The sequence below is a fragment of the Xiphophorus couchianus genome, chromosome 22, assembly GCF_001444195.1.
Source record: "Xiphophorus couchianus chromosome 22, X_couchianus-1.0, whole genome shotgun sequence".
Classification (NCBI taxonomy): domain Eukaryota; kingdom Metazoa; phylum Chordata; class Actinopteri; order Cyprinodontiformes; family Poeciliidae; genus Xiphophorus; species Xiphophorus couchianus.
In genome coordinates this window covers 11653582-11679285 of record NC_040249.1, presented here as the reverse complement: position 1 = coordinate 11679285, position 25704 = coordinate 11653582, and the positions used below count along the sequence as shown (strand labels likewise).

Here is a 25704-nt window from a genome sequence, read left to right as displayed (position 1 = left end):
GCCTTTGTCGTGGGCTGCACTTCATAGATCGCACATGCTCAGAGGGAGAGCTGGACGTGAAGCCTGAGCTCGCTCAGTGTCCCAACAGCAAGATCCTCAGAGACGACCCGGTCGCCACATCTAAGAGGGAGAGCAGGGATGCTCCACTTTCAACCCGCACCACCCTCCATCTTGTCCCCTCCCTCACTAACAACCACAAATACATGTTGGGCAACTCATCCGGTCCTGCTCCTCCTCTTCCTCACCCCAGCAGTCTCCTCCAGCCTCTTTCCACTCCAGGCTCAAACTTCCTTCGTCTCCTCCTTCCCTTCTCCCAATCTTCCACCTCCGCCAGCCTGCAGTGCTCTGAGCTGGGAAGCTACGCCTCCCACCTCCACATCACCAAGTCCTGCAGCATGCTGCTAGAAGGCACAGAGTCAGGCTTCCTCTCTCAAGGAGATGACAGTGTGTTCGAAGTGGAGCATAGTAGATCACCTTCCAAAGGCGCGAGCCAGACGACGACCCCAGAGACGGTCTGCGTGTCTGGGACTCTTCTAGCCCCGCTGTGCTATATGGACGAGGACACGGACCTGGAATGCTGTTCGTCGCCTTTGACGGAGAAATCAGGGCCACTGTCACATTATTCTCTATCAGGGGACTGCTGCAGGTGGGTGATTGTCTGGATGGTCTACAGCCCTGAAACCCTCCATCGTACAGTTAATGTGGCGGTGCTCCCCAGAGACCTGTGGAGTAGTGGAGAGTTCCTCCTCCCGTAGTGTAGTCACCCAGCCCAGCAGTGTCTGTCATTCAAAACTCTGCTCAGAGTGGAACCAGTAATCAGAAGGACCCAGCGTAGCTTTTCAGCGTTAGTAAAAAGTATTTCCTTTCCTCCAGGTTTCTTTTGTTTTTTGCCTTGTTTTCATTTCAAAATAGTTGAAATCATCTTTTGTTAAATTCTCCATTCAGTGAAGTTAACCACTTTTTATTTTTGGTTTAATTTCACTAGTCACATCCAGCCAGACCTGTAGAATCAAGCATTCACGTAAATAGGGTCCTTTGCAGGAGTTCTCAGCTCACCAGAATTACCATAAGAACACATTAATGACTCATCTAGGAGGTCAGAAAAGGAACCAAAACCAAATTTAAGGTACTGCAGACCTCATCTGATTCAGTTAATGTCAGTGTTCAGCATTCAAGCATAATAAAGTTATCAAGAAGAGCACAAGATGTTCATATTCACCAGAAACATCTTGATGAATTTAAAAATATTCTGTGGACTGATTAGATCATAATACTTGGCCGTCTTTGTCTTATTCCTTTTTCTTTTTAATCCAAGACATTTAAGAGTGACAAAACAAAAGAAAACTGTAAGGGAACAATTACTTTTTCACATCGCTGAACATAAACATCTCCTTCCCAACCACCATGATTATTTTGTGTGTAGAACAAGACATTGGTTGTGTTGTCATTTCATTCCATTTATTTTCACTACACTTTTGTCTCGAGACTCTTCCATGTATTTTTTCCCCCAGGTCTGCTGCCAAGCTGTGTTTTTAAGAGTTTTTCATTTAGACTAGATCGATGGTGGGGTAAAGTGTCTCTATAGTCTCAAGAAAAATGTGATTGATTTCGCTCAGATGTTTGGAGTTGAGAATAAGGGCTGGTGGGAATGCTCAGGGCAGCAGGTCAGTCCTGAAAATGTAATAGTTCTGACATGTGAAGCGTGTTTCTCTGGTAAGAAGTGGACAATAGGTCTATTTAACACAGGTCTTGGTTCACAAGGCTGATTGTGTGCAGCCTTATAGGGAATGATTTGATTGAAGATCAGGCCACGGCTGCATGAAACCTGCTGATTGGTAGCAATAGATAATGATTAGTAGCCGAAAGCACGACACCGAGCCCCTCTGGGTTACACCATCCGTTTGTCGATATGGTGACAGTTCACTGGACTGAAGAGATTTATGTCTTTAGCTCAGACAGACAACAATTATGTCTTTGTTGCCCCCTCAGCTGTGTCCTGTACCTGCACTCCTCTTACTTCATTACGTTAAAGCAGAAAAGCAACATGAGCTTAGATGTGGGCACACACAGGTCAGAGATCAACAGAGATTATGGGCTTCAAATAGGCTGCGTGGCCTCTGACTGTACACACGTGTGCAAACACAAACACCCTGTGCCAGCCACTCTGTCAGGTGGCCTGGAACGTGAGCTAAGATCTGAGTTCACCTAAGGAAGTACGCAAACTTGTTTTTCCACTAATCATTAGCCAAGCCTTGATTAACAACACATTGCAGCGCTGGGAAAGCTCATAAGGATTGTTCCGCATCTTGCCAGACTACTAAAAACACATCAAAGATCATTTCAGTAATCTTTCCGTTAACATTTAAAAACAATTCATGTTGACTTTATTTTGACTATATTTTACCAGTCTTTTAGTAGAAAATGTTACACTGCTTATAAAGTTGCTACTACAAAGAATAAAACGATGTTTCTTCTAAGTGCATTATTTTATTGGCATTACATCTTCATTCAATCACTCAGTAGGTTTTGTATTCCTTTTTGCAATTGTAATAGTACTAATATGTAATAAAAAAAGAGCTTGTTGTAATACAAATAAACACGGTCTTGCAGTGACATGGAACATCTTTATATGTAATTCAATCCAGAAAACACCTTCAGCATATAATATAACCGAGTTATAAGTTAAAGAAATGTGTAAATAGATATTTCATCTATAGTAAATTTCATAAAATCTATATTGAGCATGAAAATATGCCTTCACTTTTAGACCCTCTTTGCAAATATAGACTTGTCCAACAGTTACAAAAGTTGGCAAAAATAATTAACCATCAAATATTCACAAATTAAACAGTGAAGTGGATTTTTGTTTAAAAGCGTAGCTATTATATTAACTCAGTTGAATATTTATTTTAGTTGATGGATATATGTAAAAGTATATATATATATATATATATGTGTATATATATATATATATATATATATATATATATATATATATATTAGCATGTGACTGACCTACACATATACTCCTACATATTTGGTTCTAACAGTTTGCTAATTTGCAGTGTAAAGCTCCTTATACATATTAACTGCATATGGTGGAAAACTACTAATCAGTTAAAAGAAGAAAACGTACATTTTTAATTTTAGCATCCAAGTTTAGTTATTTGATCTGTGTGTTAGTATGCACGTTGTATGCTCAAAGCTCAATATCTCAAAATCCTGAACAACAAAAAGTCTTTCTTGGTTGAAAAACAAATTTTAAAACACACTTGGTGATGAGAGCAGGAGAACGGGCAGGATTTTAAAGCGTCGTGCGAGAGACTGCAGCTCAGACATTTTGAATACCTCTGGAGAAAAGTATGAGGAAGCTGAATGAGGTTCCAAACAGGAAGAAAGCAAATGCCTCAGCAGGGACGTACTGTACTCTCGCAGGGCTTGTTTCTATCTTGGCTTGTAGTCCTTGTGATCTCCCGATTCTGTTTTCCTTCTCACATTTTCATGTTGACATACTTTGGCGTCGCCTCTAATGTAGTAAAATGACTGAGAAGGAAGGTGGACTGTGGCTACCCGAGTGATGCAAATTAAATTTCAACTTCCCCTGTTAAATGCTTCTGGAATGAACTGCTGGTGGCAAAAATGCTGTCAAATTTTTTGCAGGCTTTCCAAACTGGTTATGCTGGTGTTACAGATGCACATCCCCTTGGATGACAAAGCAAGAGTTGTTGATTTTTATCTTTAATGATGTCAACCTGTTTGCTGTTAGCTCGCAGTCCGCATTCCTGAGCAGTACTGTTTTTGTCTTTATTTTCTGAGCTCTTACACTTAAAGTGGAGGTGTAGGGATTGTTTTCCCTCCTACATTTTAAAAAAAAGAAAAATCTCTATCAGAATAATAATTTCTCATCTGTTCAATTGAAACACTAATTCTTCAGACAAGCACCAACATGGTCCATTTCCCCGAGCTGATTTTTTTTTCTCTTTCCTTCAATAGGAATACAGTATGCGTAGGATGAGAGTCTGTAGTTCATCATCTTATCTGTGGAAAACGTAAAGAAAGCGGCCTAACCATAAGCATAAAAAAGGCCTCCGCTGGAGATGCTAATTGCACCTCCTCTCTGGTTTAATCCGTTGCTCCTTCCACCTCCTCCTCTGTGGTAAATGACCTATTTTTATCCGCCTTTGTTCACTTTCTTTTAATCTTGTGGCGCTTTGGCCAGATCAGGCCAGGCTGCAAATAAGCATCATCCTGCGTGCTCTCTTCACTTCCTAGCATGTGTAGGCGCATGTGCTTCTTCTCCTGCTCTTATCCTCTTCCAAACTGCGTGATAACGGCGATCCCATCTGAATGCCACGCTCCCACTGCAATCTCCACCTTCTCCGTTTGTTTGCTCCTTGCTCCGCAGAGAGGTGTCCCGCAGCTCCCTGCCGCAACACGCAAAGACGGCGACGCTCCCTCATACATAACTCAGAGGGAAATGAGGGCTCAGAAAATCGACTGATTTGTCTTGTGGGTCTTTGTTTTTGATCCGTTTCTCAATGAGGCCTCTGTGGACACGCGGGACTTGTTATTCTCCATTAGAGCAGTATTTAACTTCTTCTGTTGTTGTCTTTGAGACGTGTGACCGTCTTGCGTGGCCAGCAGCTGGTCCGTGTCACAGTATTCGCGGATCATATCAATTTTCTACTGTCTTGTCTTTGAAATGTTTAAGAAAATGGTTTGACAGAGATTATACGCTGCTCTGATGAATCATTTTCCATCCATTTGACTGTTTATTGATAGTTACAGCATTTTCAGACCCCGACTCACATGCGGAGGAGTGCATCTTGTCTACAATCTTATCAGGCTGTGTCATCTGCACACACACAACACTGTAGTGAGAGAATTAAGCATGCCTCTTTAATATGGATGACTAATCCCTGAACCCTGATGTCCTCAGTAGTTTGGATTTTGGACTTGGACAAAACTTGGAAACATCTACAAAGACAAAATTGTTGATACCCTTAAATGAAAAACCCACAGATGTCACTGAAATAAGTAGTTGTATATATAGATTTTAAAATTAGAAAATCAACATTGAAAATCCAGCATTGCTTTTGAATCGTGGACCAAAAGAATATCATTAAAAACTAATGAATTTGGCCTGGACAAAAGTGATGGTCGCCTTAACATTCTGTTGCACAACCCTTTAAAGCAGTCATTCCTGTTATCAACATACATCCCGATAATCTGGACGTGTCGGTCTGGCATTAAAATGTCTCCTGACCACTTTATGTGGAGATAAAGCCATGCCAATGCCTGGGTTGTCAGATTAGAAATCAGCAGGGCCGCTGGTGTTCCTGTAATATCGCAGATGCTTCCTGTCATTTAATTGCATTGCTGTCCAGATATAAACATGCATGAGTTTCATCTGAGTCACAACTTTATGAAGTTATGTCAGCCACAGACTTTTATAATCTTAAATTGGTTACTTAACAGATGTGATATGAGAGAAAAAGAAAACGAGATATTAACCCATAACACAGCAGGACAGAAACGCATTAAAAGCTGCACAAATGTGACTTGGCATTCCAGAGGCTTTGTGCTTTGAAAGAGTAATTAAATAATGAGCAGACTGCAGCAGTTTCAGTCGGGTCCAGAAACAACAGTATAACATTTTTTGAGAGAAAGCCCCTCCTCTCCCCCCCACATCCACGTATCAATAAATCACAACTGTTGAAAAAAACATTATCGCTGAGGATAAAGAGGGTTTTTATCTCAAAGATTCCTTCAAAAGAATACTTCATTTCAGATGGCTGCTTAGCAGCTCTCATTTTGACAACTGCTGTTTCTTGTTGATATGTATTTTTCCCCCCCACTGAGTCATCCAGGTGAGGCTCTTTGTATCTCTGTGTTCAAAGTGGCAAAGCAATGCAGACGCAAGTGTCTCAGGCTCTGGAGGTAGTCTGGAGGAAACATTCCTTAATACAGCTTTGTGTGTGTTTGCATCTGTATTTAACACTATCCACAGACAATTAGCTTCACTTAGGATACATATTGGCACCAGATATAAACTGGGCCTGACTGTGTGTCCTGGTCCTGTGTGTTTTGGTCATTATACTATAGAAGGAAACATGACATGTGACTGAGCTTTCAGACAAGAGGCAGCACATTTTGCTCCAGAATACCTCGATGGTCTTAAGAGTTCATTGTCCTCTCCACAGATTCAACCTGAAGACTGCTTCATGTTTCACTCTAGGGCCATTAGGTGAAGATGGAGCTCTGATTGGTCAAAAACCTCCAGTTTTGTCTCATATAGCCAAAGGACAGTATCCTAAAAGCTTTTTCACCTGCCATCATGCATTTTGCCCAATTACAGCATTTTTCTTTTCTGATTTGCTATCTAGACTGTTGTTCTCCTTTTGTGTCCATTAAGTCCACTTTTTTTTAAACTAAAAAAGATGCAATATGACACTAATAAACTTTGATCCTGGAGTTTCCCTCTGATTTTTTGTTATTGGCTCTCTTGTTACCATTATTATTATTATTATTATTATTATTATTATTATTATTATCAATTTATTCAATTTGCCATCAATTTTCCTCTTGCATCCATGAAGGTAGGTTGCTCAGCCGTAGTTACAGGAACATGTAGTTGTGTAGAGATGGTCTTACATTCTTTCCTTTCAACAAACTAGTGTACATTACTAGTATTGACTAGCACTTTCATGCGGTCTAACATGTTAAGTGTACCACAAACCAAAATGCCAGACCACACAAGTAAAGTGACTAACCGGTAGCAAGATTTAGTTTTTCATGCCCAATACATACTCAGTTTTGTTGTTGTTTTTTTTAGCAAAAAAAAAAAGTCTGATTTTCAAAATAACAAACTTGTCAAATCAGTTTCTAAATTTGTCATAGCACTGGGTAAAAACCTTGTACATGGTGAAATTTTGATATAAATGTAAAAAAATATTGGGTTTGAGCCACAGAATTGGTGTAAATGATAAATATGCATCATATTTCAGATGTAATCCAGATTAAGGAATATTCACTGAAAGTGTTTTCTGAATCAAACAAGTCTTCCTTGTTTAATCTTATTCATATGAGACATGCATTTGCTTCAGTGGGTTTTGTGACTGTATATTCAGACTTGAGCTCTACAGAAAGTGTGCAAGTGAAGAGTCGGGCTGAACAGACATGCTACATGTTGGCACATCTTCTTCAATAGGAGTGATGCATGGCATTTCTTCAGTTCCCATGTCAGGTTTCACAGTCAGAAATATTCCAAAGAGTAAAACATGTCTTCTTTTTTTTTTATGAGTGAAAAGTGTTTGACTTCTTTCAGGCTTCTGCCCAGCAGTTTGAAGCAACAGGTATTGGATTGGCAGTGCTGCATTAGTCAGTACATCCAGAAAACACTCCAGTCAGTCCAATAATTTCCTCAGACATGTTGTTTACAAAACAAAAACTTTAAATTGTGAAAATTGTAGCAGTCTATGTTTAGATGGCACTTAGCACATTTGAGTCTACCTTTTTGGATCGTTCGATTCCTTGCCCTCTGCCTTCTTTTTGTCAGTTGACTTTTTTCCAGCTATGTGTTGACCGTATATGTTTGGTTTCTCACAGGATTTGTCACTGTGAAGGAGATGATGAGAGTCCTCTGATCACACCGTGCCACTGCACAGGGAGTCTGCGCTTCGTCCACCAGGGCTGTCTGCAGCAGTGGATCAAGAGCTCAGACACCCGCTGCTGTGAGCTCTGCAAATATGAGTTCATCATGGAGACAAAGCTCAAACCACTGCGCAAGGTGCGACTGACTGTGTTTGCATTAATTTAAGGAAGAGCCAACGGACCCTCACTCCATTTCTTTGATAAATTCACTCAGGGTTTTGTTCTGGCTCCATTTCCAAATGTTCTTACTAATTTGGCAAGCCATGAAGCTGAAAAACTGTCTCCAATCTGTCACACAGATAACACAACCATGACTGTGTGCTTTGAAGCAGGGCACTGTAAGAGAGGAAAATGATTCACTTGAAATGGCTTAGAGGAAGCATACATCTTTGAGAGGCTGTTATCAATTGCTGTGGCCTGAAGATAGCCGGACACTAATTAAAATTTTTCCACCCCTCATTAACTGCACAAAAGGCCTTAAACAAATGCTGCTCTTCTAATAGCTCCTCAACCCCATGGGTGATTGTTGACGATTTTCACACACGAGCGTGTAGAGAAGATCACGATGAAATGGGAATGATGGTCACGGCATGAGGTGTCTTTTAACTGAGGATTTAGGTCGTGCTGCGACACGCTTTTAATGAAACCTACCCTACAATTGGACAATTTCATGACTGGAGTAATGGATTTGGGCATTTTGAAAAAGCACAGCAGTTATTTACAGCAATAATCTGATTGCACTTACAGTTTTTATTTTTAAATGGCTGGGCTCTTTTCCAGCTTTGTTAACAGAGCTGCCTGGCAAACAGCTGGCTGCTCCCCAGTATGCTGGGTTGCAGCGTGCCACTTTTCTTTCTGCGTCTTATTAACCTCGCCAAGAAATGCAGTGTAACTCAGGTCTTCCTCTCAGCAGCTGAATGTTTTACATCCAGTATTTATCGCCAAAAAGTGCCAAGTTTAAAAGAATGCATCTGCTTTCTGTCTGCATATTTTCCATCTGCTGCAGTGGGAGAAACTTCAGATGACGGCAAGCGAGAGAAGGAAGATCATGTGCTCAGTTACCTTCCACGTCATCGCAATCACCTGCGTGGTTTGGTCGCTCTACGTCCTCATCGACAGAACGGCGGAGGAAATTAAAAGCGGTAAGCAGAGTTGCAGCTATACACACACACACACACACATAAAAATACACACTCTAAAGACTTACCTTAATCTTCAATAAATGTCTGTATTAGACCATGCACTGTGTTGAATGAACCATTCAGTAGTGATTTTCCATAATCTACAAATCACTCACTCATGCATTTACAAGACTAAAGATAGCATGAAAGTCTCCCTTGTGGTCAGAGCTACGTGTAATTCATGTGCAGAATCACAGCAGAGATAAAGATCTTTTTAGTGGTGATTGAAAACACACTTATTCATGTTTATTATGAGGCTCGTGAAGGAAAAATGCTTAACGGTTTAGGCAGAGTGCTGTTCAGATGTTTTGTTTGTAAGGGCAGTTCATCGTGAGCTGGGGTGAAAGGAAGAAACTGAGTCAGCAAAACATCCTCACAAGGACAAATGTGGCATGACTTGTGAGCATGTGGTTCTGAGCATTCATTACGCACCATCTGTGTGTGCCAGGGAAAATTACATCTGTCGTCGTGACACATGCATGTACATTACCAAAGCTGAACAAAGCAGCTGACCAACTATTCAGCCTACAACAAATGTAATAATCCATGTGGAAAAAACAAAACAAAAACATTTTGAGGAGGATGCGGGTCATTTTGATAGCTGCTGTTAGCTTTAGTTTAGCACTGGATAAAATCTGGCAACAGACAGCATCTGTAAATACAAAGAAATTCACTTATCTTTTAAATGAATATTTCTTACGGACATTGTTTTATCTAAAACTTGCTGTTGTATAAAACTGTCTAAACTAGATGAGTGAAATGGGCTTTTTGGTTTTTTTGCCTTATTTATTTTTGCCCCATAATAACCACTTACCTCACCAAAATAGTGTCAAAAAATAAAGGGAATTTACTGTTGTTTAAAACTTAAGAAAATAAACCAGTTTGTTGAAGAAGTTGGTTGAAGTCCTTTTGCGTTTTTCTTGACTTTCTTACCAAATAAGTGAAAAATGTATCTGTAAATTCTGATAACTAACATTAGCTGCAAATTAGCGTAACATGGAGTAATTGAAATTGACTAAATTCATTCAAATTTGCCACAATTAAAATGAATGTCTAATTAGCTTAGCACATGTCAGTAAGTGTAAAGTAGGCTTTTAAAGTAGTAAAGAGAGCTTTTTAAGAGTAGCAATCTCCATGACCTTGTTTTTTAGTTTTTGCTCTTTTCTTCAGAATATGCACAGACACAATTGTGGTAACTTCTCAGCTAAAACATTTCTCTGAAAACATTTCTTTAAACTTTTTTATTAATTTCTTGATTTTAAAAAAGAAAGATGGGTCCTATAATAACAATAAACCTGAATTTCTCTAGGGGCAGTGAAAAATTTTGCAAAAGGAAGTGAAATGGGTTTCGCATTTGTTTGAAACTGATCAAATAAAGTAGCAGGTCAGGACCTCCTCTACATATTTGATATGCTGCTTCCTGCATCCATTCTGAGCAAATAGACAGCAGCACTCTGCTTAATTGACAGCACCATCAGGACTTAAAATGTAGATGGATGCATTAATGCAGAGCCATTATGGCTTTGGCTGGCTGTACGTCTCCTGTTACTCATCGCTCCATACAGCGTTTCTGAGACGGTGTACAGATGGAGCAGCAGGCTGTTTGTTAAGCTCAACCTGATGAATCAGAAATGTCCGAGTCTCTGAGGACTGTCGGGTTCAGTCACCATGGTGATGTACAGTAATTTCTCACCAGCTCTGCTCCTCTGCTGCTGTTTTTATGCTTTAATTTGCTCAAAGCTGTGATGACCAATCTGATATGTCTGCATAGTTCAGCACCTTAAAACATTTGCTCATAATTTTAATTGATGCAACAGGTTTTGCCTGATGACACACTTTCTCAGATGTTACCACTGTACTGTTTGACCTAATATTAATTTTGGAAATCTGTTCTTGTGTTTTATAATACGTGACGCTCTCTTTACTCATGCAGCCCGAAGAATCCCAGGTAAACATTTCCACTTTGGCCTGTTGACTTTCAGAGTGTGTTTTTTGTTTTTCCCCCTTCCCGTCAACTTTTTGTCAATTATATCCAATTCTTTTCCACCTACACTTTACACCCTGTCCCTCCTCTTTCTACCCTTTTCTGTCTTAATTTTAGGGTAAGCAACATCTCTCCGTAGCAGAATCCAGACAAAGTCGAAGGACACACTGATTTATCTTCTGTTATACATTGTGACTAGAGGTTTTCATTAGAGCATACGAACGTAATTTCACTCAATAATTCTCTTTATTCACAAATTTTCATCAAGCAAGGTTTATAATAAAGTGCCTGACATTTCTTTTCAGCTTGAATCGTGCAGTTATCATGCTTGCCTTCTTACAGTGGGTTTGCATATTTAAACTTTTTAACATCAGAATGAGAATCGGGTTTCTCCACGCAAACATGGAGTTGAGTTTGATTCCGCTTTGTTCTCAGTAAAGACATTTTAAAAAGAAATATATACAGGCAAAATAGTTTGCTTGCAAATATGCATACCTTTTTTGGAAGAGAGGAAAGTAAGGTAAATATTGCTTTTTAATTAACATATTTTATCAGCAAAGATGAGATTTAGTAACTCCATCTTGAAGCTGTACATCCTTGCTAGCTGTGCTGTAGGAGACCAATATTTCTTGTTCTCTGTTGTGTATTATTTTGACAAATATTTATGTTCTCCAATTTTGTAAAAACCCTAAGGCTGCATGTGGGAGCCAAATAAATAAGCAGAAACCCTGCAACTACCCCTAGGGCAAACAAAATGTATTTATAATGTAGGTAGTCTACAACAAATACTGTTCAGTCCTTTCACTCTATCCTTCTTATTTAATTTTTGGTATTTCATCCAATAAAACATCCTTTTTTAGCTTTTAATATTAGAAATGAAGATAAGGATATGGAGTAGCATTCACAAATCCCAAATTTTATATTTGCAAAGTCAGATCTTTGCTAAAATTGGGTCAGGTTAGACACTCGGCTGTTCGACAGTATTAAATTTATGCTTTTGATTTAATCTGTCTTAGTGGTTGACTGAAACTCAAATCTGTTGAAACCTTATAATAAAATAAACATAAGTATAACATCTCCTGTAGATTTTTAGATTTTTTTCCCTTTAAGGGCATGCTGAGAAAATGATCAAGAGTTGTAAGATTTTACTAGTTTTTTGTAAAACTCAGCCACTTGCATATATTTTCCTTAGATGTTTACAACTATAATGCAAAGCAAATGTATTGATTACTCCTGATCTTGTTCAATTTAACTTTTTGTTAGAATGCAACTGCACATTTCAATACATGTTTTGGATACAATATGACAAACCAATGCAATGTACGGTAGTTTATAATTGTAAAGTTATAACTGCTTTTACGTTTTATACAAAGAAAAATCTGAGGTGTGGCTTATATATATATATGTATATAATCACAATAATAAGTTTTATTGTGATAAAACTTAACATTTTATCACAATAACAGCTGTTAATCTTTTGGGGTTATGTATTAAACATCTTTGCACATCCACATTTACTCTTCTTTGCAGAATAGTTCAAACTCAACCAGTTATAGTTTGAGAGCGTTTGTGAATATCAGCTTTCGATCATTTACACAGATTGTTGATTAAATTTAGTCCAGGGCCACTTTTAACCCGTCAGCTCTGACCTACTTTGTCCTACTGGAAGGTGAACCTCCACCCTGTTCTTGAATCTTCGGCAGCCTCAGCAAGGTTTTCTTCCATACTTGCCTTGTGCTCCATATGTCTTCCCATTTGGCTGACCAGTCCTCCCCACAGCATGATGCTGCCGTCATGTTTTAATGTCTGAATGGTGTGCTCAGGATGTTGGATTTCTATTTTGTTTGTTTGTGTCTTAGACAGTTTAGTTTTGGTCTCATCTAAACAGGCTGACTTGTTGAAAACTACAGAGGGTTTTTTTCTAATCCCGCCATATTTGTAGAGTGACTTATTGATGGTTATGCTCTTGGTTATGCTATACTTGATCTGGAGACATTTGCAACTCCCTCAGAGTTACCTTGAGAATATTGGCAACTACTCATTAATGTTCTTTCTCTGAGAACATACTCAGAAAAAGTATATATAGATGCAAACTCTGTTGGATAACATTAAGGCTTTTATTTAGAGATTTAAAAAAGGGCTGACTAGGTATACACGACATCCTCTCTCGACTTTCCTTTCTAAAAAATTTTCTACTTTCCACTTTGTTGGTTTATTGTATATAATTTGACATGTGAAAGGTTGTTTAGTGAGGCTCTCTTTGCTACGTATAAGCTTGAATTAAATAATATAGTTCTGCTTTGTGCTTGACTTGTGCACATGATTCCCTTTTTTTTTTGTCTGGTTCTCTCATCCTCAGGTATCCTGGAATGGCCTTTCTGGACCAAGCTGGTGGTGGTGGCCATCGGCTTCACAGGCGGATTGGTTTTTATGTATGTCCAGTGCAAGGTCTACATCCATCTATGGAAGAGACTCAAGGCCTACAACCGTGTCATATACGTGCAGAACCGGCCGGACACGTGTAAAAAGTTGGTGCTGGAGAAGCCCCCACTCATGGAGCCAAGCCTGGAGAGCAAGGAGGCACTGGCCCCCACCCAGTCGGACACAAATTCCTCCCAGTACACAGAGACAGAAGAATACAGTATGGAGGTCCTCCACGTCTGACACAGAGTTCATTTCATAAGCCCCCCCACTTGTGCTTGCAGAAACTGGCGGGAGGGAAGAGTAGCGCTCGACGTTCCCCTTTCTCTGATGGTAGACCTGACCCGCTGTCCTCTCCTGATTCCACCTGCACTCTCCATCCGCACTCTGACCTTTCCTTCCCCAGGACCGGACTGTTTGTACTGACTTCTATAAATGTCACACAAGGCCTGGAGCTTGGCACTCTACACGCACTGTTCACGTTCCCAGTCGGTTGAGCAGGTCAGAGACACAAAGACTCCCTGGAAGCTCATCTTCGATGCGTTTGGAGTTGGCTTTTACCTCCTGTAAGTGTTGGATCAGAACACCACCATACATGTCTGGAGCGTTCCACATACTGCCATCTCTGCACCGGTTCAATTCTGACCGGGCCTCGGAAATGCATTTAAGCACTTTTTTGTTTTTCTTGAAGCTCTACAATAACTCCTCTCCTCCCTTTTTATTCTTGGATTACCTAAATCTTTTTGTTTTGTTCATTGGGCAGAGCACAGAGAAACCTTTTCCTCAAATGCACATACTCCTACAGACTTCATTTTGATGGCAAAAAAAGGAAAGGTGGGTAAAAGGAGGGAAACCTGCTGAAGGAAATGGAAAGGGTTAACATCCCATTCCTCTGCCCCAACACATGAACTTTTTGAAGGCTTTGAGAATGTAATCTTTTCTAAAAATGATTAAAAACATAAATAAAATGTAAAAAAAATATTTTTTTTACTAGTAACTGGACATTGCAAGAATAATTTCCGTGTCTTGAGAAGGTAATGTGAGCCTGCATTACTTTTTCTTTTTGTTGTTTTTGGGGTTTAATATCTTGTGAATGACACAGTATTTACAGCGTAATATTCCATGTGCAGTTTTTAATGTGAGCTGATGTGTTTGCTTAGTCATGAGACATTACCACTTCATGCCTTGAGAAATGAACAGCTCACTGTTTTCAGTTTCCTATTTTGTTGCTCCCACAGTACAGCCCAGAATTAATTAAACCTTCACAGCCTGCTCTGATTAAGAACCCAACAGATTGTTAATGTGGCTTTTTAACATTTGCCTAATTTTCGCCTCTGCAGGACAGGGCATTAAGATTCCACCCGTATCCGTTTTTACAGAGAGTTTTTAGAGGACTGGAGAAAATGGATAAATTGCTGTTGAGTTGTTTCCAGACGCTCACATGCTCCATTTTGTCTTTTTATAGTATTATGTCACCAGACAGACAGCATTAAGCCTATGATTTCTTGGGGGATTTTTTTTTCATCACATTACATCCAGCTACATGTTATTTGGTATAAAGGTGATCCTTACTTTTATACTCTATTTTCCTCTGAAACAATCTTTACCTTTGCAGCCTGTGTTGGAAACCAACTGCTAATAATGAGCTGGCTGTGTCGCCACCTGCTGGGGCGCAGCTGAAATTGCACTGTGAAACAGGCAGCAGTTGATTTCTCTAGGCTCCGTTTCTTTCATTTGTGGAAACTCAGCAATGCAAGATTTTACAGCCATTCAAACGACAAAGAACATTTTTTAAAAACTGTCACTGATACCAGTGTGCTATCTGTGACCAATAAGGATGAGTTACTGCTCTGCAGCAGCAATAATTTAGAAGCACAGTTTTTGGGTGGGGGGGGTTGTGAGAAAACATACTGTATTTATGTACAAGCCCATGGTGATTTAAGTTCTGTTTAAATAGAAAGCATGAGCCAAGGGAGCTGTCACCACCGCAAGTCAGGTTTGATTAAGAACCAGAAACGCTTCTCAGAATCTTCAGTACCCATAAGGCTCAGTGCAATTAGACAGGTTTAAGAAAGTGCAATTAAGTTTTTTTTGTTGTTGTTCTTTTACTCTAAAGTAAAGGTGTTTAAAGGTCAGGGTGTCCTCTGGGTGGAAAACGAAATTCTTTATTTTTGTGCTTGTATTTATTTTGATCAGAAATAGGGTACACTTTGTCCATTTAAACCCACCCTTCTACTTCCAGTTTTTACGCAACTTGCGTCTATCCTCTTTTTCTCTCTTCTTTTTTTTTTTTTTTCTCCAGGCATGTACAAGACAAAATCTTTTTGCCACTTGCGTTTTGCACAGTTTTTCATTCATATATTTAGTGATTTTGTTTTCTCTCTCTTTTTTTAAAATAATTGTTAGAATTTGTTTTAAATATGCAACCAGAGCTAAAAGCCACAACATTTAACTTTTAGAAATGAAATCACCTCGAACTTAAGCTGCAGTTTCCCTGAGATAGAAGATTAAACGTCAACTTTGTGGTTTCCATTTACTTTTAACTCACAGGAGCTGGCTCCTTTCATGAAGTTGATCATTTTAATGTAAATTTCTCTTTGATAGTCATTTGCTTTTGACTTAAATTGATTCAGTTTGTCAGATGAGCATGAAAAGCCAGAGGTTTTATTATTACCACTTGACAAATTAATATCCTATTGTTCATAATTCATGCCTGGGAAACTGAGCTTCATTCTTACCCTTTCAACCTGAATATTTTACTCTCAGCTTTCTTGTATTTTCCCTTGATGTTTTTTTTATCTTTTGTTTTGTTTTCTTTTTCATAAAACTGGATCATGTCTGAGACTAGTGGAACTTGCATAAAAAGCTCCATTTGTTTACTACTGACTGGACTTGAACATATATGACTGTTTTCCTCTCCTGTCTTATATCATTCCACATGTTTTTGTCTGTGAATATGCTTTGAGATAGTAACTGTAAAGAGTTTGGTAAAAGTGTGTAAGTTTTTAAGAGAAATCTTGATGTGTTTTCAGTTGATTTTCAATGTTTGAACAAATATGTAGAATTAAAAAAGAACATCCAAATAAAAATTAAGTTGGGTCTTTTTCACTCGTGTGCTTTTGATTGTTCCTGTAAAGCTAACAGGATTTGTGAGACTCGTACAAATGCTCGAAATGCTTACAATTTCACTTCATTTAGGTTTTTAGTCAGAATTCAGCTAAATGTATAATGTTGGGGGCTGCACAGTGGCGCAGTTGGTAGCACTGTTGCCTTGCAGCAAGAAGGTCCTGGGTTCAATTCCCAGCCTGGGGTCTTTCTGCATGGAGTTTGCATGTTCTCCCTGTGCATGCATGGGTTCTCCCCGGGTACGCCGGCTTCCTCCCACGGCCCAAAAAAGGTAAATTGGTCTCTCTAAATTCTCCCTAGGTGCATGGTTGTTTGTCCTGTCTGGTTCTGTGTTGCCTGGCAACCTGTCCAGGGTGTACCCCGCCTCTCACCTGGAACGTCAGCTGGAGATAGGCACCAGCACCTCCTGACCCCACTAGGGACAAGGGTGTAAGAAAATGGATGGATGGATATAATGTTGGATTACATGCATTTAGTCCTTAATTAGCCCTTATGGGGGGCAGAAAAAAACATTTTCTATTTTTTGTATTCCAATTTAATCTCATCACTGCCTTGTTGATTGCAACAACATTGACTGATGTTGCAGTCATTGGTGTGTAACACTGATTGCACAAAAGTAATCAATGTTGTTTTACAACAGAATACTTTTTGTAGAGTGTTTCAAATTCACCTAAATCCACTCCGCAGACAAGCGGTTGCATGTATATCAGTGATGCTTGTTGATCCATAACCCAATTATTTCAGGGATTATATGTGGAGCACATTTCTGATATCTAGTAGGTTGGGGTTATTTTCAATTATGTCAATTCAATTTCTTAATGTATTCGTTATGGGTCATGCTGTATTCACACCTAATCTCTACCAAATTCAGAAATTTTGACACAAAATCCACATTATGCAAAATCAAGCAGTAAGTGGTTAAGCTTTATGGCAAAGAACTGCATTTAGGATTCAGTTGTGTGGAGTTTTTTTTCACTGAAATAAAAAATGTATGATTTGACAATGACAGATCAATTTATTTATATTTTATTTATATATCACCAATGTACAACAGATGTTATGTAAATGTTACTGCATAACAAATGGGTCAAATTCAACCTTAGCTTACAGAAATATAAATTAAATCAATGTAATTCATACCAGTCCATTCATATGGACAGTTTTAAATACACAGATTCTAATATTCATACAATACAGTCAAATTCTGTTGGTCATATTTTGCCAATGAAGTTATTTAAGGAAGCCCAGCAGATTGTACTGAGTTACTGAATTCCCTGCAAATAGGCATTATAATATGGTCTTAACTGTTTAGCCAAACTTCTTGGTGACATGTCCTCATTATCTTTACATTTATAAAGAGTAAATTCAGAATACAAAACAAATAGGACTTTTTCCCCTGTGGGATGATTCACAATATAGGCAAACTGGATTTATAAAGGTAACGCACAAAACCTGTGAAGTTTTATTTGAAGAGCGCATACCTCCAAAAGTCACTAGACTGCATTATCTTTTTTTTAAATAGGGTTATGATACGGAAGTATGATTAGCAATCCATAACAGTGAGCTATGTTGAAAACAGAGATGAAATATCAGTTTATTTATAAAGTGATAAATATAAAAATAACAGCGATTAAAAACAGTTTTTATGGAGTCCATATTTCCACGGCGCACTCCTCTGATTGGTCAATTTGTTGCTACCTGCAAACGGCAGCTGAGTCTTCCCTTTATGTTTTTCTGTTTTATATCTGTAATCATGATCACAATGTAGACAAATCTAAATTTCAAAATCAATATTTTCCATAGTTGCAGAAACCTTAGTGTCTTCTGCTCTTTAATATACAGAAAGACAATTTATGCATCAGACGAGTTTCACTCCTCAAACAGCAACACTGTTTGGGATTTTGTCTGGAGACATGTTGTAGTACGGCAGCTTCTTTTCCTCGTTCCTCCTTTTGATGCTCCTGGTTATCTCTGCCAGTTCCTTCCTGAATTTTCCCATGGCGTCCTTTACTGGCTTCTCTATAAAGTGTTCGTCTGGATACATACCCAGATACAGCTGCATAGAAAGAAACTTTATTTAGGCAAAAGGCACGAAGCAATAAACAAATCTATATTCTTTAATTCAACTTTAAATGTAGATTTTAGCTCTCCCGACTATGCAGTTTAAATGGCAGCTTGTATTTTTTCTGCGAACCTCATTCTCCTGGTACTGGCTAAGGGCCCAGACGGCCCCCAGGTGCCAGCTGGACCGTCCACGATCAGGAAGGCTCTCAATGATCATTTTCACATCGACCTGCCCTTTCTCTTTCGGAGGGGGCTTCCGCATGGTAGAAGGGGCATTGGGGATCCAGGAGCACCAGTCATACTACACATTGCATACAAAGAAGCAAAATGTGTGGAAAATCAGGATTTTTTGGTTTTTTCTGTCTATTTTGAAAAGTAAAAGGAGATTCTTCAACAACCCACCTGTCCAAAATTCACGGCAGCATGCTGGGATGAAGCAGTGAATATAATGACAGTCAGGTACTCTATCAGTTCGTCACGTGTCTTCAGAGACTTTGGAAACTCTTTGCACAGATTGGAAACAAACAGAATTGAGAAAGCAGTCTTTACAAAACCACTCAATTATTTTGCAAGCTGTGCTGTGAAAAGACCCTTGCACAAATTATGATAAACTACCGGATGACGTTACAACACCAACATTCAGGGAATGTCACCACAAGTCAACTTTTCTGCTTCTCCAAGCTCTGCAACCGTTTGTTTGTGAAGTGAATGTACCACAGTGATCGAAGTCCTGCATCCCAAAGCTGCACACATCTTTGACGAAGGCCTGGATTTCCTCGTCTTCCTGCACTCTCTCATCACTGGTGTAGTAAATACGGATCACATCAGAGACAAAACTGCCAGGAAAAGTAATAGAGGAATAAATCGCATACCCAACGCATGCACAATTCATCTTATGACTTATTTCTTCAAAGGGACTTTTGGACTGGAAAGAAAATTGTTTCTCACCTCTTAGTGGCTTCCCACACCTTGTAGCCATCATCCCTGTAGAAATAGGTGGGCAGCTCCTCCGTACTGTCCATGCCACGGCTCTTGATCATGTCAGGGAAGCAGAAAGACCTGAAGGTCAGCGTCTTCATGGCTTTCTGGACAAGCTGGATGTGACCACCTCCGCCGGTTGCATTGGCCTTGATAAAGCACATAAGAAGACATCTTATCCTTCAGCATAAATGGTTTTGATTTAAGAAATCATGAATACTGTTTCTTTTTGTTTCATGTACACTTTTGGCTCTAAACCAAAATATTCAGCTGAATCTGCTAAGCTAGTCTGATTTGACAATATGGTGTTAATGTTGTCTTACAGACATTTTTCTGCAACTCGATCAGGATGATAGAGAAACATTTCTAAACACCTGGAATTTGTAAACAAATAATAAAGATTTAATATATTTGTCTATAAATAAAGTTTAGACTGGCCAATGTACTTTTTTTTCAGAAGACTTCAGATGTTGTGAAATATCTGAAGTAATAAGTTTATTTGATGAAAGTCCCCCAAAAAGAAGAAGAATGAAATTCCTGCAACTAAATTTCTAAAACTGATATATACAGTACATCCACAGTTTTTGCTGCACAGTATCTCTAACTCCCAGAGATTCGTAAGCTTATGTAAATCAGCTTAATAATAAAAGATAACATAATAAATTTGCCACTCTTTTTTGTTTAGGTTATCTTTTGGGAACTGTAAACTGTAATTTTTCAACTTTCCTCATGGTTTAAAGTTCATGACTTTAAAATATGTTGCCTGTGGCTAAGGACCACTTGTAAAAAAAATTCAACACGCTCTCCTTGGAAGGAGTGTGGTTTTAGTTCTCCGCACAGTTCTGGAAATAAACCACCTTCTTATTATTTTCTCTTGTTGCTTTTGGACAGATGTTGTGCTTATTCCACATTATTTCAATGTCCAGAAACCAACCTTGTCAAAGATCCCGCACTCACAGATGAGCTGCTCTCTGGCCTTTGTATTGATTGCGATAGTAAAACGAATGTGCGGGATGAGTAGCTGAGAACAAAAAGGAAAGCAACCAATCAATAAAACAATCAATTTGTCAATCAACAAATTATCCCTGGCAGTGCTTTACCTTAAATGCCGGGTGAACAGCTGGGAGCTGTCTGAACATGGCAATACCAAACACCTCTGTCATCAGATGTGTCCTGAGCAGGTGTGTGACGTTCTGGTGGTGCTGGAAGTCAGCTGATCGTACCCAGATCTTTGCCAGCAGCCAGTCATATTGACCATCAGTGGGAAGGAAGATTGGGTTTTCATCGGGATCCTGGCCAAGCTGAAAAAGACAAAGCCAGAGTTCAGATACAGAAAGGAATGAGCTGAAATAGTCCCGCTTACAGTGGCCCAGGCTCGCTATACCTGTATAGCTATAGGCAGAATCTTGTTCCGTAGGTTCTTGTACAGCAAACACATTGGAGCTGCCAGGTACTGCTGCGTATACGGGTCTGTGGGGTTTGCATTAATGCCCTCTAACATGTCGTAGTCCGCTATGAATATGTTACCTGCCTGGAAGCAGAACACTGCTTTGAAGTGCATTTCAGCTTAGATGATCAAAAAGTTACAATTGTCAAAGAAAAGCCAAGAAGATGAATAAAAACAGAGAAATATCAACCTTAATTTCCTGCTCAAGGGTCAAATCCCGCTCAAGGCTGACAGAAACCATCTCATTAGTGACAGGGAACTTGTCAGGGAGTTTGGTGCATTTGCAAATCAACACTGGGTTGCAACCATTCAGAAACTGATACCCGAACATGAAGTCTTCTTTCCAATGTTCCATCACATACTCTGAAACGCAAGCAAACCAAATTAATTTTTAAACAGCTATTAAATATACTTTTCATGAAGCTCATATTGCTGTACTAAAATGTTTTCCTTGAGATGTCTAATGTTTTTTAATTGAGTGTAATCTGAAAATCACAATTAACAGAAACAAATTAACTTCTCAATAATATTAAATTTTACTGAACTTTATATAAACATAATTAATCTTAAAATGACATAGCCTCACAAGTGTTAGCATAGCATAGCTTGGCACAGCGTAGTGTACTGTACGGTTATAAAACATAACATAATGAATATAACTTCGTAAAAAATAGCATTATACAACATATACTGTATATATATATGTATGTATATATACATATATATATACAACATTATACAACATATAATGTAGTCAGAGGAGGGCAGAGTAGCTAAAAGTTGTGGTCATATAAGAGCATCATTGCTTAAATTTTTACTCAAGTAAGTTGTAACTTATGAAACAAATGCTTAGAGCAGGTTGTTAGAACAGGTTAAAGTGCTTCCAGTGACAATATCTACTTTTTACAATATTTTACCTCCACATTGTTCAGCAGGCTTAGTAGACAGAAAGCAACATTAAAACAACATAGCTTCCTTATTAACAACATGTCTCACTGTAACATAAACTCCTGCATTCCTGGTTAAAATATCATTGTTCTTCACTCACTCAGTTTGTGGTGGTCAGGGTAGTCTGACGTTTTACTCAAGTAGGAGTAGTTTAATACAGTAAAACTACTGTAAGTATTGTTTTTTTCTTTCTAAAAGCCACTTAAGATAGAGTAAGGTGGTGATGCTAAACCCTTTTAATTTAGCCAAGCTTTGCCTATTTTTACGTAATAATTGTAGTCTTACATTACGCTACATAAAATCAAGACTCACAGCATAACATTAAACAAAGTACAACAAAGGTAACATAATAGAGCAAAACATATTAGAAAAGGCCTAAGGCCCATAAGCTAGCATAGCATGGCATTAAAAACGTATTGTAGTACTGCTTAGCATTAGTTAGCTTAGCATATCAACAAATTTGCTGTAATGTAACATATTATAGCATTTTGTGGTGCATTAAAATTATGTAAAATTACATAAAACAACTTAACATAAATTGTTGCTCAACATAATATAACTGAAGTTATTGTAGCCTAGCATAACTTCAGGTAACATAATGTAAAACAATAGTCCCAATGTAGCTTAGCGTAGCATAACACTACTTAACATAAGACATAGCACATGGAGCACACCCTCATCGCAAGCCTGAATTGATAATATACTTTGAAAAAAAAACAGTAGTATAGTATAACACCACGCATATGTTAGCATAGCAAAGCATAGCTTATGTTAGCATTGCCCATAATATAACATTGTACAAAGTAGTGTAATAATTTTAATTAATGTGAAGTGGTTTAGTGTAGTGTAATGGAACATAACATAAACTCGCAGAACATAGAATAATATAGAATAAACAGCCTAACATAATTAATTGTAATTGTAATTTAGAATATACAACCTAACATAGGAGAGCATAACATATAGGGTAGCACAGATTAGCATAGCATGCAATTACAGAAAAGAACAGAAAGTTTGTCTAACCTGAGATTGTGTTTTTGATTCTCACGAAGATTTTCTCAAAGTCAGCAAAGTCGCTCCATGAAGACTGAAACATGTTCATGAAGCTGTTCACACACAAGTTCTCTATTCTGAAAAGACATCAACAGGATTCTTAACTTATTGATATTTTTAAATCATTAAAATTAGTTTTACTTATACTTCCCAAAAAAATCTGACGGCTCAGATTTCTGTTATTTTGTCGATTAGAGGCTATGAGCATTTCTAGCAACGCATTTGAAATAACAAGGCAGCTCAACATTTCAACTTTTAATTTTACGAGATATTACACATTTTGCACAATATCCTTTTATACATTGGTTGTTTGTTATGATGCCTGTCAGCAAGTTCAAAAGTCTATCTGAAAGCACAATGCAAATATCCCATGTGATAAACACACAATGGCACCACTGTTTCTTTTCCCCAAGGTAATTTATAATACAGAAGCATGCTCTGAGGCATCAGTTCTGCATCTGATTAAGGTTTCATGAAGGCATTTCATTTAAAAAACATCCACAATGCAAATGTAGGCTAAGTAAACCTCTTCATTGTACTAAGATAGATATAAACCCTATTGAAAAATGGTCCCTTTATGTAGTACACATGGCTCTACTTACGCCTTACTGTAGTTTAGAATAAAGTCCACTCCCTTTTCACTGTCAAACTGGATGTCTCGGGGGAGGTCCCTGTGTTTGTTAGCATCAATGCTCAGAGGGAATCCAGGCTGCCACTCTTTCCATCTACAAACAGAATAAATGTCATTAAAACAACCTGATCTCCTGCATGTTTTGAGTGAAGCAAACTTACCTGTAGGTTTTTCTTCTCTGATCCAGCTCTTTTTGTCTGTGCTGCTTTACTATACTGGTTTTATCATCCTGAGGCAGAAATGCTAGAAAAGATGCAAAGGCAAGATGAGGGCTTCAGCAGATGAGTGAGGCAGAGTTTTTCTAAAGACAGACAGATAGGTAAATACCTCGTCCATCCCGCAGGACCACTTCCTTGTCGTCCACCAGCCAACGGAAACAGGGAAATTCCACATAATCTCCACATGGGGTCTTGATAGTGACGTACCTGCAGTACCAGTCATCCTGCATCCAATATTTCTTCTTCTCAATCTTCACCAGTACGACATCACCCAAGTGCTCACCAACTTTCACATCATATGAGTCAATCTGCAGTTTAAACAGAGGCTACTGTGAACAACATGGAAATGAGCTCACTCACTCAGAATAAAGACAATCTCAAACCTGTTTTTTGAAAGCAGTGTGTGTCTAACATGTTCAACAACAGCTTGCACAGATCTAAACAAGTCCATGTAGTTTAGAAATGTCCAAGCCATTTGACTATATTTGTGTGTAGTACAGTGACATTCATGGATGAAATTACTTCTTCAAAATGTCTAGGCTCTCTTATCTTTTATCTAAACTATGAAACAACCATAACCCTAACACCCTGACCCATTTTTTCTTAAAGTTTACTCCTTTTACTGTGCACAAAACAAAATCCATTTTTTAAAATTATTTTTATCTTTTTTTTTTTAATCTTTTTTGAGGAGTGTTGCTCCAGAAATGCTTGTCACAATACTATAGGATTGCTTCAGTTTAAATTTTAAAAAAGGGTTTCCATAATGTGCTTTACTATAAATTTAATACAAAAAAAATTCTTTATACATATATCAATTTGTTCGGTAATTTGGCGAGTATTTTTTCTATTTTTTATTTCTTTTTGTTAGTCTAACCTGCTTCATTCTGATGTAAGCCTAAACTTATTTTCCTGTCACTGTGCCAAGAAGCAATGCATGACAATGTGACTTTAAGGTTTCCAATATTCAAGTATGTTTTATTAAATTTAACAGTCTCAGCATTGATTTAGATTAGCCTCAGAAATTCAAAAAGAACTAGACATAAAATGTCAGGATGAATTTTGGATTGAGAAGCACAGTTAATCTAAACCTAAAAAAAGTTTCCCTTTATAGTCCCCGTTTTTGTTTCATATAGTTTTATTTCTGCTTCTGATGTTAAAAATATTTTATGATAATGCATCTGGAGAAGAACCATAAAATTAAATTGGATTATAAAAAAAACTCTAGTGTTTAAAACATATTAAAAGTTAATAAGTAATTTTCCATCAAAACATGCTCCTTTTTAAATTGTAAACTGGTGCTATAAGAGTAAGCAGAAGAGACGCATCACTGCAGGCCTTGCAATTTCCAGAAGTTCACAAATACTTCCTCAAATATCAAGTTTACTTTATTTTACAACTTCTCTGTTTTCCAACTACCTGGCCGCTCACGTTTAAAGCACGCGTTTGTACAGAACATCAAAAAAAAGAATACAATTTGGCATCCGGCTCCCACTTTACAGTGACTCCACTTACCGCCCCCCTCTCAAAGTCGTTGTAGAGGGGTTTGTCCAGCAGTGTCCTCTCGCTGCATCCCTCTGTACCCACCAGCGTGATGTAGACATAATCATCCGTCCCTGCAAACCACTGGCTCCCCGTGGCAACAGTGACTGTGTACGACGGCATGGCAGGTCACAAAACGACAGGACCAAAAATGCTCAAATGCCGTCTAAAGGTGAAGAATCAGCAACTGTGTTACTCTGGAAAGGCTTTGGTTCAGATGCAGCTCTGCCTTTCACTGACGTAAACTCAAAAGTGCTAAAGCAGTGTCTAATGAGCCCAAAAGAGGAAGGAGATTTATTACAGTGACCTAGTCATCAGTGTCTCCACCCTTAAACTGAACAAACCCTCCATGGGTTCTTATGCATTTTCCTAATGATATAAATATGTCATCAGCTTGGAAAAACAGTGACAAAACAAAAGGGTCTGCACAACTTCTGAAGGGGATTTTTCTATTTAGATTA

At 38.4% G+C, this 25704-nt stretch overlaps 2 protein-coding genes across 8 annotated transcripts in view; one reads left to right on the top strand and one right to left on the bottom strand.

Moving 5' to 3' along the window:
* Positions 1–16347, top strand: part of marchf8 (membrane-associated ring finger (C3HC4) 8) — an 83316-nt gene extending 66969 nt beyond the window's left edge. For 4 of the 7 annotated variants that reach the window (XM_028006803.1, XM_028006806.1, XM_028006804.1 and 1 more), the window contains 4 exons: positions 7609–7789; positions 8660–8795; positions 10768–10782; positions 13178–16347. In XM_028006803.1, coding sequence (XP_027862604.1) covers positions 7609–7789; positions 8660–8795; positions 10768–10782; positions 13178–13482 — 637 coding nt within the window. In that variant the 3' untranslated portion in view covers positions 13483–16347. The remainder of the gene's footprint in view (positions 1–7608; positions 7790–8659; positions 8796–10767; positions 10783–13177) is intronic. The other 3 variants (XM_028006805.1, XM_028006807.1, XM_028006809.1) reach the window with 1 other exon arrangement.
* Positions 16348–17360: 1013 nt separating this feature from the next.
* On the bottom strand, positions 17361–25566 carry alox5a (arachidonate 5-lipoxygenase a). The gene is made up of 14 exons (XM_028006802.1): positions 25217–25566; positions 23814–24012; positions 23648–23729; positions 23458–23580; positions 22826–22932; positions 21045–21217; positions 20792–20938; positions 20508–20708; positions 20342–20428; positions 19378–19556; positions 19144–19265; positions 18832–18932; positions 18560–18730; positions 17361–18421 (listed from the first exon to the last, which is right to left on the bottom strand). Exons 1-14 carry the CDS (start codon positions 25364–25366, stop codon positions 18242–18244), a joined length of 2022 nt encoding a protein of 673 aa, XP_027862603.1. The 5' UTR covers positions 25367–25566; the 3' UTR covers positions 17361–18241.
* Between the last annotated feature and the right edge of the window lie 138 nt (positions 25567–25704).

Excerpts from the sequence above, each read along its gene's own strand:
- alox5a (XM_028006802.1), bottom strand. The coding sequence starts at position 25,366 with ATGCCGTCGTACACAGTCACTGTTGCCACGGGGAGCCAGTGGTTTGCA. Across the intron at positions 20,709-20,791 it reads TTCTGCCTATAGCTATACAG|CTTGGCCAGGATCCCGATGA; the intron begins GTATAGCGAGCC and ends TGTCTTTTTCAG. Across the intron at positions 20,429-20,507 it reads CTGTTCACCCGGCATTTAAG|CTACTCATCCCGCACATTCG; the intron begins GTAAAGCACTGC and ends TTTTGTTCTCAG.